At 35.7% G+C, this 12873-nt stretch overlaps 1 protein-coding gene across 1 annotated transcript; it reads left to right on the top strand.

The window, feature by feature from the left end:
- Positions 1-383: 383 nt before the first annotated feature.
- LOC107927582 (replication factor C subunit 1) lies at positions 384-12039 on the top strand. Its single transcript, XM_016858676.2, has 22 exons — positions 384-698; positions 988-1086; positions 1429-2010; positions 2091-2158; positions 2423-2498; positions 2579-2640; positions 2730-2878; positions 3299-3435; positions 3648-3836; positions 3947-4068; positions 4177-4384; positions 5016-5069; positions 5498-5667; positions 6349-6439; positions 7222-7403; positions 7502-7541; positions 8652-8776; positions 9644-9716; positions 10449-10541; positions 10618-10861; positions 11422-11478; positions 11586-12039. Exons 1-22 carry the CDS (start codon positions 696-698, stop codon positions 11732-11734), a joined length of 2973 nt encoding a protein of 990 aa, XP_016714165.2. The 5' UTR covers positions 384-695; the 3' UTR covers positions 11735-12039.
- Positions 12040-12873: the final 834 nt, after the last annotated feature.

Here is a 12873-nt window from a genome sequence, read left to right as displayed (position 1 = left end):
TATTAGAGCATAGGTAAGCTCATATAAGGCCCGAGAAAAGTTACATTTGATGATTATGCATTAAATTTACTATAATTATCCAACTCATACTTAATCTGAATGTTAATTGTGTATTTATGAAGCAATTCTATTTTTATTTGAATTAATCAATGTGAATTGAATGTGTTATGTTTCGGCTTTGAATGTAGCTCTTCATAGCCTATGTCTGTAAAATGGACCGGGTGAGAGGTGTTATACCATTAGTAGGAGTTTATGATTCATTGATTATAACGTAAGTAATTATATTGTAATTTTTAAAGTTCAGGGACCAAAACTAATTTAATCCCCTTTATAAGTGACTAAAATTAAAATTTACCCAATATGCCTACGGGGTGACACGCCCGTACTGTCCCGCGTACTAATGAATTTAGAAGAATCAGGCTTCCCGGGCACTAAAAATGGAAGTAGAGAACAAATAAAAAGAAAAAAAAAGTCCTTTCACTTTCCAGTTTCAACTTTCAAGGAAACCCTACACTAGAAACTAAAGTATCTGCTTTGTTTGGGCAACCCTTTGATAAATTTGCTGTTTTTGAAGTTTCATCTGACAAAATTACGAGTGCATTGTTTGGTTAAACCTACATCGGGTGAAATTTCTCTTGCAGATTGTTTTGAGAAGGTGAAATCCGGAAGAAATTGGGTTTGTTTAAGTATTGGATATGGTAAGTTCCTGAACCTAATTTCTTTCAATTTTAAACATGAACAATGGATAGTTAGGGTTTAAGGGTTTTTTATTTATATTAAAAAAATTGGGCTAAAATAACAGAGGCTTTTTTCCCAATTTTTTTTCGTTATTCGTCAAGAATCGAGTAGGAATTAGGGTTCATATATGAAATGTGATGCTTTTCAGTTATGAGGGAAATTGAGGTTTATATGTAAAACTTAATTTTTAATTATGTTGATGCTTTATTTGTTTTTGTTCAATGGGCCTTACTTCATTGTTAATTGCAGTCGGATATTAGGAAGTGGTTTATGAAAGCACATGATAAAGGCAAAGGCAATGGCACTGCTTCAAATCCGGCAAATGCAGCAGAAACCAAAACAGATTCTGTGAGTATATTTCTTGTCTCATGTATGTTTATTTTGTCCAGAATAAGGTTTCAGCATGATTCTCTATTCTTAGACTTTTGGTATTGCTGAGATTGATTTGAATGAATTTCATGTATTGCCATCTAAGGATTCAATTTAGGCTGTTTCATAGTTCTGGGAATACTGTTGCTCAATCTATACTTAATGGGCTGGCTCCATGTATTAAATCATGTACTTAGAGGAGATGCATGAAAAAAAGCATATGAGCAGATATGGATCTCTACCAGATGTCAGTGGAACTTGGTCTTAAACGTTTATTTTTTAATCTGTTTTTTTTCCCTTTCCATTTTGCAATTAATCAAGGTACCTGGAGGCCAAGAAAATTCGGGCAGAAGGAAAACTAGTAAGTATTTTCCTGCAGAAAAGCAAAAGCCAAAAGATGAACAAGAAAATGAGGAACTTCCAGTCAAGAGAAAAGTTCAAGATGAAAGTAGTGAAAAAGCCCCACCTTCAAAGAAACCAAGCAAAGTCGATGTTGATGATGACTTTGTTCTGCCCAAATCTAAGAACTCTGTCGATGTCACTCCTAGTAAGAAACTGAAGAGTGGTTCAGGCAAGGGTGTTGCACAAAAAGCTGTAGATATTGATGGAAGTGATGAAGATGATGTTAAAGATTTGAAGTCTCCTGTAAAGTCAGGTGGAAAGGTTCGTGGTGGCAGGGGTGCATTAAAAGGCCCAGCTGGCGGAAGAGGCAGAGGTGGTGATATTGACGAAAGTGATGAAGAGGATATTAAAGATTTGGAGTCTCCTGTGAAGTCTGGTGGAAGGGGTCGTGGTGGTAGGGGTGCATCAACAGGATCAGCTAGTGGAAGAGGCAGAGGCGGTGGACGGGGTGGATTTATGAATTTTGGAGAAAGGAAAGACCCTCCACATAAAGGAGAGAAGGTGAAGATATAAAAGCAATTTCTGATTTAATGTTATAGGGGTCTATTGATCTCAGTAACGCTGAATTTCTGTCCTGTCAGGAAGTCCCTGAAGGTGCCCCTGATTGCTTAAATGGTCTAACTTTTGTAATTAGTGGAACACTTGACAGGTATTGTATTTGTTACTGATATTGGTATGCAAGTACTTATTCCACTTGATGTCCTGTGTAAAACTATTCTTGATGCACATGCACATATTTCTCGGCAGCTTGGACCAATAAACAGTATTTTTCTAGGAAGGTTATTATCATTATGATATTTCTTGCAACTATTATTGTGTGTTATTTCTTAAATATATATTTTTCTTAAGAATGACTTCCCTTGATGTTATTGGCTCTTCATGGTCCCATAATCATTGAACTTTGACCTTACAGTTTAGAAAGGGAAGAAGCAGAGGACCTAATCAAACGATATGGTGGTCGTGTTACTGGATCTGTCAGCAAAAAAACGGTTAATACATTTTTCTACCTAATAATAGCTTAATTTCCTGGTCCTAATATTTGAGAGTGGTTAATGTTGTCCATCTGCAGAATTATCTTTTATGTGATGAAGATATTGGAGGTCGAAAGTCCTCTAAAGCCAAAGAGCTTGGGTTTGTTTTTTATCTTGTTTGAAAATTTTAGTTTGTATCCTATTGGTTTTTTACTCTTGTTTATGCTTAGTTTCTATTTCTTACTGTAGCACTAAATTTCTTACTGAGGATGGATTGTTTGACATGATCCGTGCTTCAAATCATGGAAAAGCTCCTTTGAAAGGACAGTCAAACAAATCTGCAGTCACCGTTGCTCCTTCTCTACCTAAGAAGAGTCCCCAAAAGACGGAAGTGAAGAGTATGCTCTAAATATCATTTTTTCTTTTTTGCTTCTGGTGCATTATTTTAGTGGTCAATTGCATTTAGCAGCATATATGTTTGTTGTGGCATGACTATTACTTTATAGAAATGGGACTTGCGAAAAGACTTATTCTTTCCAGCCAAAATTTATAATGAAGGCTGATGAATTGTCATTGTTGAATACTATTTGGCAACGTGTAGAATGCATTTGACAGATTATGAGTAGTGGCGTGAAATATGGAGTTTGGTGTTAGAGATCAGTCTGATGCTACTATTGCTGAATATTGTTGTCCTGTATATATCTCTCTGTGAATTGTTTCTATGTTGTTTTCTCATGGATGGACTCTGAATGCCATTAATTTTATTTTAAGCGCATGGTCTTAAACTTATCTTACTTCTTGCATTGACAACTCTTCAGCAACATTAACCAAAAGTCCGAGTCCAAGTGTCTCATCTGCCAAGAAAAGAGGGCAACCAGTCCAGCATTCATCTCTGCCATGGACTGAAAAATATAGGCCAAAAGTTCCAAATGAAATCACTGGGAATCAGTCACTGGTATGAGTATGTTCTGCCATTGTTTGTGAGTAGTTACATTATGATTTGTCTTCAGAAGTTTAGTAGCCGTATTGTTTACATGTGCAGACATATCTGATGGTCGTTGATATGGGGTTTTGATTTACAAATCTTTGTCGAGGAGTCCTGAGTCTGAGTGACTGATCATATGGTAGAAGCATTCTCATTATGATCTCTTTCTGTCATGGCTGCAGGTTAAACAACTCCATGATTGGCTGACACAATGGAACAAGCAATTTCTTGGTACTGGAAGCAAGGGAAAGGGCAAAAAGCAAAATGATGCTGGTGCTAAAAAGGCTGTTCTATTAAGTGGAACACCTGGAATTGGGAAAACTACATCAGCAAAGTTGGTTAGTCAGATGCTAGGTTTCCAGACCATTGAGGTGAAGTTTATTTTACCCAAATAAATCTTGATTATTAGTTAAATTCTGATTACACTGCACAAAATTTATATACCCTTTCTTGCTTTGTATCCTTTGTGTGTGTCATATAGGTAAATGCTAGTGATAGTCGTGGAAAGGCTGACGCCAATGTTTCTAAAGGAATAGGTGGAAGCAATGCAAATTCCATAAAGGAACTAGTTAGCAATGAAGCCTTGGGTGTTAATATGGATCGGTTTGTTTTTGTGCTTCTTCAGTCCTGCATCAGTACTGCACAGGAAATTTTTAATCCCTTCTCAATTATTTTCTCACTTGAGCTATAAACTTTTAATGGAAATTGCAGTTCAAAACATCCAAAGACTGTCCTAATTATGGATGAGGTGGATGGCATGTCTGCTGGTGATAGAGGTGGCATTGCTGATCTTATTGCTAGCATAAGGATTTCCAAAATACCAATCATTTGCATCTGTAATGACCGCTACAGTCAGAAACTGAAGAGCCTTGTAAACTACTGTTTGCTTCTCAGTTACCGTAAACCTACAAAACAGCAGGTAATCTTTGTTATTACTTTTATAGATGTTTCTTTTGATTGCGGCCTATTTTTTGCTCTGAAGAGCCAATATGCACTGTGTTTTACTAAAATTAGTGCAAGCCTATTTCTATGTTGCTGAGAGCACCAGACTTTGCTGGTTATTTCAGCCAGCTGTTATTATTGTTGGTTAATAAACAGTTTTTGTTTATTAACACTATTTTTTCAGTCCAGTTTTTCTGTTGAGTCCTGTGATCTGTTAAACAAATATAAACTCATACAAGTCTATATTAGTTAAATGTGTCTAAATTTTGTGTGCATCAGTGCATGTGGCATGGATGTGGACTAGGGTTTTTAACGAAGTGCCTGTTGAATAGCAATCCCTCTCCCCCCCCCTCCCCAGGGTGCGCAAAAAATTAACAATATGAAGTTTCTTTCTTATAGCGCTTTTGTTTATTTGGGGGATCACGGGTGGGGTTCTCCATCATCGTTCCAGTTTCTAGCTCTAAACTGTATGCAATTTAATGCATTTATATGAAGTTTCCTTTCTACACAAATTAATCTTGTTTCTTTGGGGGCTTAGGGGTGGGATTCTCCCTTCTGAGAAGACTATCATCATTCCAGTTTCTAACTTTGAACTTTATGCATGACAGATGGCAAAGAGATTAATGCAAATTGCAAATGCTGAAGGTCTTCAAGTTAATGAGGTAAAAATCACTCGGAGTGTATTCCTGTTCCATTGCTGTTCCAAATGGTTTATGGTATAAATTGAGTCGTGATTTAGTGATGGACTTACTGGATTCTGGCTCAATGAACTCTCTCTCTCATTTTGGTTTTGAGATAATTTGTCTACTAAGTTTTGGAGAAAGTGTAATCTAAGGATTTTGGCATGTTTTAAGTTGGGATAAATTTACTTTTGGAAGCTCAACACCTTTTCTGTTTTTTGTATTCCTCATTCACTGTTAGGTGTATAGCTGCTGCTCTTGTAGTTATGATTATACTTCTTGTTACCCTCACCTAAGATCTGCTATGTTCTCCCTCCAGCTCTTCCTCCGCCACCCCCTTCCCCTTCACCAAAGAAAAAAAAAGGAAAATAAAGGAAAATAATCTTTTTTTTTTTATTTTAATTTTCCAGATTGCTCTTGAGGAACTTGCAGAAAGAGTGAACGGAGACATGCGTATGGCCCTAAATCAGTTGCAGTACATGAGTCTGTCCATGTCTGTTATTAATTACAATGACATAAAGCAACGCCTTCTTAGCAGTTCCAAGGATGAAGATATTTCCCCCTTCACAGCTGTTGATAAGTATGAACTAAGAGCTTATAAGTTTTGCTGGGTGTTGCTCTTTGATTGATTTTTCCTAGATATGATTTCTCTTACTGTCATTTTCTATCTAAAATGGACTTTGGTCTCTTCTGATAATCATCTCTCCTCCCTTTTGCTTCTCTGTTACTGTTTGATCATGTATAGAGATGATGTGCCATATTTGTTACTGAGCTACTTAATCATGGATGTAGCCAATCCTGTATTTTCTCTTAGTATTTATCTCCCTTGTCATTTCCAATAACTCAATGGTTTTGGCAAGTGCAAATTCAAGTTTTACGGATCACAAAATCCTTTCACAAAATAATCCATCTTTTTGTGGTTCATTGGTTTGGTGATGTAAAATTTATAGTTTTGGTGCCTCACAATTATGTCACCATTAGGATGTATGTTATTCGCTCAAGCATGATTTATTGATGAGTTTTAGAATTTTCGTGTTTGTACTGGCCAATCATTGAGAAGAATTTTAATACAATCCTATTAAGCTTTTTCCTGTCAATTGAAATCCCTAATCATGAGGCATTTATAAATGTTCAATTGCGCTTGCAGATTTAATGATAATTTGGTTTTACCTCTGTTGAAGCTTATGGTAACCAATATGTTGTTAGTTACTAATCTCTTTCTCCCTCCTCATGTCTCTCATCTGAATCTGTTGTAATTTAGGCTGTTTGGTTTTAATGGTGGAAAGTTGAGGATGGACGAAAGAATTGATCTAAGCATGAGCGATCCTGATCTAGTCCCACTTCTTGTTCAGGTTATGCCTTTTCTTGCTTGTCTCCATAAGTTTGGATGCTATTATTCATTTATGAAAGATCTTCCTGGAGACCTCAAACGTATTATGTTGGGATTCTCTGAATCAATGAAAAAATGTAGAAAACTTTAGTGCCTTTGTTTGCTGGCCCTATTTCCATGTATTTTAGCTCTATTGATTGATCATTTCTAATTCTATGGTATTTCTTAGAACTTTCGAGACTATAAATAGTATCTGGAAGATGGTAGTAAATCAAATAAAAGTACAAAGGTTTGTCTAGAAATGTTGCTTTTCATTTGTCCATTATATGGTTTTAGGTTGAGTAGGTGTTCTTTTTGCTATGACTATAAACACCACAATACCATAGTGGCCCTTATGAAGGCAGGATTTTTCCTTGGTCCTTAGTTTATCTACTGGAGGACTTTATGCTCATTTTAGTTCCTGTCCCGGAAGTGGTTTCCAACTTATGCATAATTTTGGGTGTTGGTTTGTAAGATTTCCCTTGCGTTATGAGCTCTGTTACTAGTGTGCCCTACAGCTGAAGATTAGAGTTCTTAGCTTGAAAGTTGCACACTGTTCTTTCCTCTCTACTGTGCTAGTTTTTTCTAGTTTTTGCTAGTTCGTTTGCATTCTTTTGTGTACACTTGTTTGATTAATTGTTCTATGTTTTTGTTTTGCCTAAGCCATTATTTTCTATAATGCAATACTTGCATGTATGGTGAGACAGTTACCTGTTGCTCATGTTGCAACTACTTGCTAATTGTTGGTATTTTTTCTACATGCAGGAAAATTATATCAATTATAGGCCCAGTTCAATTGGTAAAGATGACAGTGGAATTAAACGAATGAACTCAATTGCCCGAGCTGCTGAGTCTATTGGTGATGGTGATATAATAAACGTGCAGATTCGAAGATATCGACAGTGGCAGCTCTCACAAACTAGTGCCCTTTCATCATGTATCATTCCGTATGTGTTGTTTTCTTCAGGCCTTAAAACTATCAAGAGCTCTTCAAATTATTTTCATGTTTCTGTGTGATATATATGTGTATTTTTTGTTTCATCAGTGCTGCATTGCTACATGGACAAAGGGAGACGCTTGAACAGGTGAATATTATCATGAAGGTTCTTGATTCTAGTGCCATAATTTTTTCCAGTTCCCTTTTTAAAAAAAAATGAACTTGTTTGTTTTTACTGTATGCTTCTTACAATGTTGACAAGTACTGTATGGAAGGTGCTTTAACATCTATTTTTCTACTAGGCGTAAATAAATTTTCAATCCAAAATATTGAATTGTTCTATGTGGTTTTAAGAAATCTGATCATGGCTAACTCAGTTTTTGTCCTTCGATGACTGATATGCTTATAAGGTTTCATTTTGTTCCCAATCCCGTATTGCAGCTCCGTAGCTTTTGTTTTCATTGTGTTCTATTCTATCCTCTTATTGTTTTTCTTGAAAGGAATCCAATGCCTAAACAAGATGATTATGACTTGACCAGTGCCACTATCTTCTAAGTGATTTGAGCGTGGATGTGTTTATTCTCTTCACTTCAGATCATATACTCAACCGTTGCTTAGAAACCTTCTTACAGAACAACCTAAACTTCCATTGATACCTTTGAAAACAGCAGTCCAAACCAAATAATCTGCATACAGCTACTCCTGTCCTGACCCTAGTACAGAAGCACCCCTAAAATATGTTACATTAAGATTTCTCTATTATAGCTTGACATACGCTAAAACACAACTTTACCAAACAATGAAGAAAATTAAGGCAAAACTGTAGCACCCATGTCTTAAATCCCAGTCGATCACAATTAAGAGAATTAAGAGGCATTATCTGATCAGCATGTAAGGTCCTACGCTTCTGCCTTGGAGGCAGCTAGAGTCTTGAGGAGAGAAAGGGGACACGATAAATACTGTTTGGCAACTCTTCTTTGGTGGCTTCTTTTGATTTCACTTTTGCTACTTGTTCTCAGGAGTCTGTATGTACTAGGCAGTGTTTGATGCATTAGAATTCAAGGAAATTGCTACTACATGCTTTTACAAAATTGCCTCCATTAGGAATAAAATCTCAAAGTTCTTGTCATTTTCTTGTTCAGATGCTTAGAGTAGAACCTTCTGTGATGAAGCTTAACTTTTAGCACTTTTATTAATGATGATTTCCTGTTGAAATTTAGATAGGTCCTAATATTCAATGCTTGTGTCATATTTGCAGGGAGAACGCAATTTCAATAGATTTGGTGGGTGGCTGGGAAAGAATTCAACCATGGGCAAAAATTATAGGCTTTTGGAGGATTTTCATGTTCATTTCCTTGCTTCTCGTGAGTCTTGTTCAGGAAGGTAATTCATAATTTTGTTTTATAACTATCGTGAGTTTTTAACATTTTGGGTTGTGTTTGCTGAACACATAATACAAGGCATGCTAGCATCACTTAGATTTTATTATCCATATCCTCCATTGATATGCATAGCTGAATCTTTGATAAGTTATAATAAACTTGAATCATCATTAATGTTTTGTTTTTCTTGCCTCATCATTTATTGCATTTGCATAGCCAATTTTGATAGGTAAATTAACTGAAGCAGAGAGCCTACTACTGAAGTCTGACTAGTTCTACTTTTCAGTGCAACTGCTGGCATACTGAGATGTACTGACGCAGATGTTTAATCTCATCAGTTTTATTTGCTAGCTTGATGATCGAACAGCCCTGACAAAAACCAAAAGATTCCCATACTCATTTCAGAAAATGCCCTCCCATAATCTGGTTATGTCAATCAGTTAAAGGAGATAACATTGATTGACATTTTTTTAATCAGAACTTTTGTTCTAAGTTTTACTCTGTTGCTAGCTTGATTGATTTTTAGGCATTGGCTTTCAATATTTGAGTCTTATTGTGTTCAGAGAGATAGAAAGTGACAACTGAAGAACTCAAATTGAATTTATTTGCTCATTTCCCACATTCATCTATGTGAATGTTCATGTCTGCTTATAGATTTTTGCATGCTTGTGTCAGAGTCATGGCCTTAATAAAAAATATAGTACTCATTGACAAGAACCATAAGAGGATATTGAAAGAAGAAGGCAGCTTATTCTAGGTTTCATGTTATTTTTACTAGTTCCAACATCTATTACACCTGAGATGACTACCTTGTCTTTGTTGATTTATCCCATGTTGTATAATGTTTTGTGTACTGTAAATGATACAGAGAAACTCTTCGACTTGAATATCTCCCAATTCTTCTGAAAAGATTGACCAATCCGCTTCGAGACATGCCTAAGGTTTGAAGCTTACATTTTTCATTTGTATGGATTTTATGTAAGACTAGGACGTGCCTTGTATGACCAGTGCCCTATCATCTAATCCATTTCATGCCTCTATTTTGGGCATGCAATGAACCACTAATGTTATTTGTACTTTGCCTTTCTGAATTATATAAAAGCAACTTATGAACTCTTTGTTCTCCATTGGTTTTTATTACTCTAAATGGACATAGGTTACTCTTATCCACCCTTTCTCCCTCTCTACCTCTTTTTATAATTTTTATTGGCTCCTTGTTTGTTGAATTTGCATGTTTGAGAGATGGGTGGAATGGGGAAGGGGCTGTGTTCAGCACTCTTTACAACTATCGATTGGTATCCCTTGCTGTGAATTTTGTTCATTGGAACCTTTGACCACCTCACAATTTGCTTTTCTGCTATTCTTTTGCTTCTGCATGATGCCTGATTCGTGGGCCTGAAGAATTAGTTTCCATACTCTCCTTTACCTATTGCATCTCTAATTTCCTAGTTTCATTTATTTTATTTCTGTTCATCTGTTTATTGTGATGCATGTTCATTATTTATCTTGTACCCGTGGCTTCTCCTGTTTCTGTTATATTTTGTTCTTCCATTCATTGTGGTTTGTTGGTGTATACAAACATCTGGATATGTTTGCAGTTGCCCTTTGTGCCTTGTATTTATTTGAAGGGTTGCTGTTTTAAAGTGTTTCCATTTTTCTCTGATGTGGAGCAGGATGAAGCTGTTAAGCAGGTTTTAGAGTTTATGAACGCTTACTCAATAAGCCAAGAGGATTTCGATACAATCGTGGAGTTATCTAAATTCCAGGTAACTCTACTTCTCTATATAACATGCATAGTTTGTTTGGTTGGTTGGGTATTTTTTTTTAATAATTTGTGCTCAGGGCTATCCAAATCCAATGGAAGGCATTCCATCAGCTGTCAAAGCAGCACTGACAAAAGCATACAAGGAAGGAAGCAAAACACGAATTATACGAGCTGCAGATTTAGTAACTCTTCCTGGAATGAAAAAAGCCCCAAAGAAGCGGATTGCTGCAATTCTAGAACCATCAGATGATGTATTAGGGGAGGAGAATGGTGACGAATTGCCAGAAAATGATGAGAACACTTCAGACTCAGAGGACTTGGGTAATTACTTTTGTTGAATATATGTGTCAAGTCATTTCACATTTACTCACTAAATTTCCCATCTTTCTATTATGCCCTTAGCAATGTCTCACTTGTTTTTAGCCTCATTTGATCTGACATGATATTGCCAGAGGTCTCTCTACTTTCCGATTATAAGAAAAGTTATTTGTTTACAGACTAAAAGTAATAAGAGAGATAAAATGGAAACACACATACTTTCGAACCTACTAAAGTGGCAGGGGAAATATGTTATACTGCTTACTAATGCAAAATAAAGTGGACAAGGACACTGGGTTTATCATTGTATCTGGGAAAATTGCGATGCTATTGGCATCGAAGTGAAAGAAAAAAGTTGGTTAGTGTGGGTGTAGAAAGTTTTTTGGTTTTTTACCTGTGTGATGTGTATTGGGCTCCACTAGGCCTTGATTGTATTAGGGGTGCTGCTGTCGGCCATTTTGTAAACCCGCCCCCATAAGATAATCTAGATCAAAAGTCATGATCTTATGGGTGAATATGTTCATTAAGTAATTATGTTTATGCCTTTTGACTTGGCACACCAGAAGGTACTACCAATGGTGAGAAGCTGCAGGCCGAACTTCAGAGTTTGAATTCGAAAGGTAGCTGATGTTATCTCATCCTTTTGTTCTTGATTGATAAGTTATTATTATATTACCCGACCTCACTAATTAATCATTTTTTAAATATTTTGCATTGTTTTATCCAGGAATCGAAGTACAAATGGAGTTGAAAGGGACAGGGAATTCAAGTGCTAAGAAGGCGCCATCTGGTAGAGCAAAAGGTGGTGGTAGGGCCACATCTGCAGAAAAGAAAGGTGGGCGTGGCTCGGGAGCTGGTGCAAAAAGAAAAAGGTAAGAAGTGCGTATATGTTAGAGTGGACATTTTACAATTTTGGCAGTGTTTATAAGCAGTGTAAGTAGTATGTCCCCTCAACGGCGACGACGCCACCACTTCTGAAGTCTTCGATGTTGGTAGTGTTTTGGAGGAGAACACTTTTCCTATTTCTATGGGGTTTGTTGCAAAACTGTTTGTGCCCATTTGAGTATGTATGGGTGTTTGTTATGAATTGGTGAATTGGGCAACACATACCATTAAAACCATCATTATGGATGAAGGCCCAAATGCACTTTTTTAAGTCAAAGAAGCCCAACCTTAGTGAATCCCTGATGTTTTACACACTGGCATTCTTTTGCACTATATTCGTTTAATCTGAACCTCCAATTTCCTGACTTGTTTGGTAGGAGTATTAACATTATAATATGCCTCTCAATCTGCTTATCAACAATAGTCATTTGTCCACTTTAAGAGGTCATGTAAAGGTAAAGAGTATTATTGTTTTTCGAACATGTTTTAGTTGATCAATGATTTTTAGTCACCAACCCTTTTGATTAAGGGAGGCATTTTACTTATTTTAAAGAGGTATTTTTCATTTGAGTTTCTCATCTTATTTTAAGTTTTGAATTTAGTTTAGTTATTCTGTCCTGAACAAGTTATTTTACTTATATAATAATTAAGCTCTTCTTTCTGTAAATAAATTAACATTATTGAGATGATAAAATTTTATCATGTAATTTTATGAAAATAATGTGGCATGTATATATTTAAAAAACGAAAACTAGAGCTATATTGTAGATTTTTTCAAGTCAAGAAATGAAAAACATGAGTTATAGAGTTGTTTTTTTTTTATATTTTATCTATATGTATAATTTAACTGTCTTTTACTATTTATATAGGTTTGGAGAAATTATTGAATTGATCAATATAGTCCTTTTTTTTATATTATTGAAATTATCATTTAAAATGTTGTTTTTTTTTATATTAGAAGTTATGCGGTTTGAACTCGTATTAATTGAGAACTCGTATCAATTGAGTATCTTACATAAACTTTAACTTTAATCACTATAACGTGCAAGTCAAGACAATTATTTTATAGTGATACATTTAAAGTCACTCTAAAAATAAATGTCTTTTGGTTACTCTAAATTTTTTTCTCC

Source organism: Gossypium hirsutum, chromosome A05, assembly GCF_007990345.1.
Source record: "Gossypium hirsutum isolate 1008001.06 chromosome A05, Gossypium_hirsutum_v2.1, whole genome shotgun sequence".
Classification (NCBI taxonomy): Eukaryota; Viridiplantae; Streptophyta; class Magnoliopsida; order Malvales; family Malvaceae; genus Gossypium; species Gossypium hirsutum.
This window is presented reverse-complemented; position numbering and strand designations above follow the sequence as displayed.

What these genes read in the sequence shown, in the direction of transcription:
- LOC107927582 (XM_016858676.2), top strand. An exon ending in TCACTGGGAATCAGTCACTG is followed by an intron (nt 3,436 to 3,647) that starts GTATGAGTATGT and finishes TCATGGCTGCAG; the next exon opens with GTTAAACAACTCCATGATTG. An exon ending in TAGGTTTCCAGACCATTGAG is followed by an intron (nt 3,837 to 3,946) that starts GTGAAGTTTATT and finishes TGTGTCATATAG; the next exon opens with GTAAATGCTAGTGATAGTCG.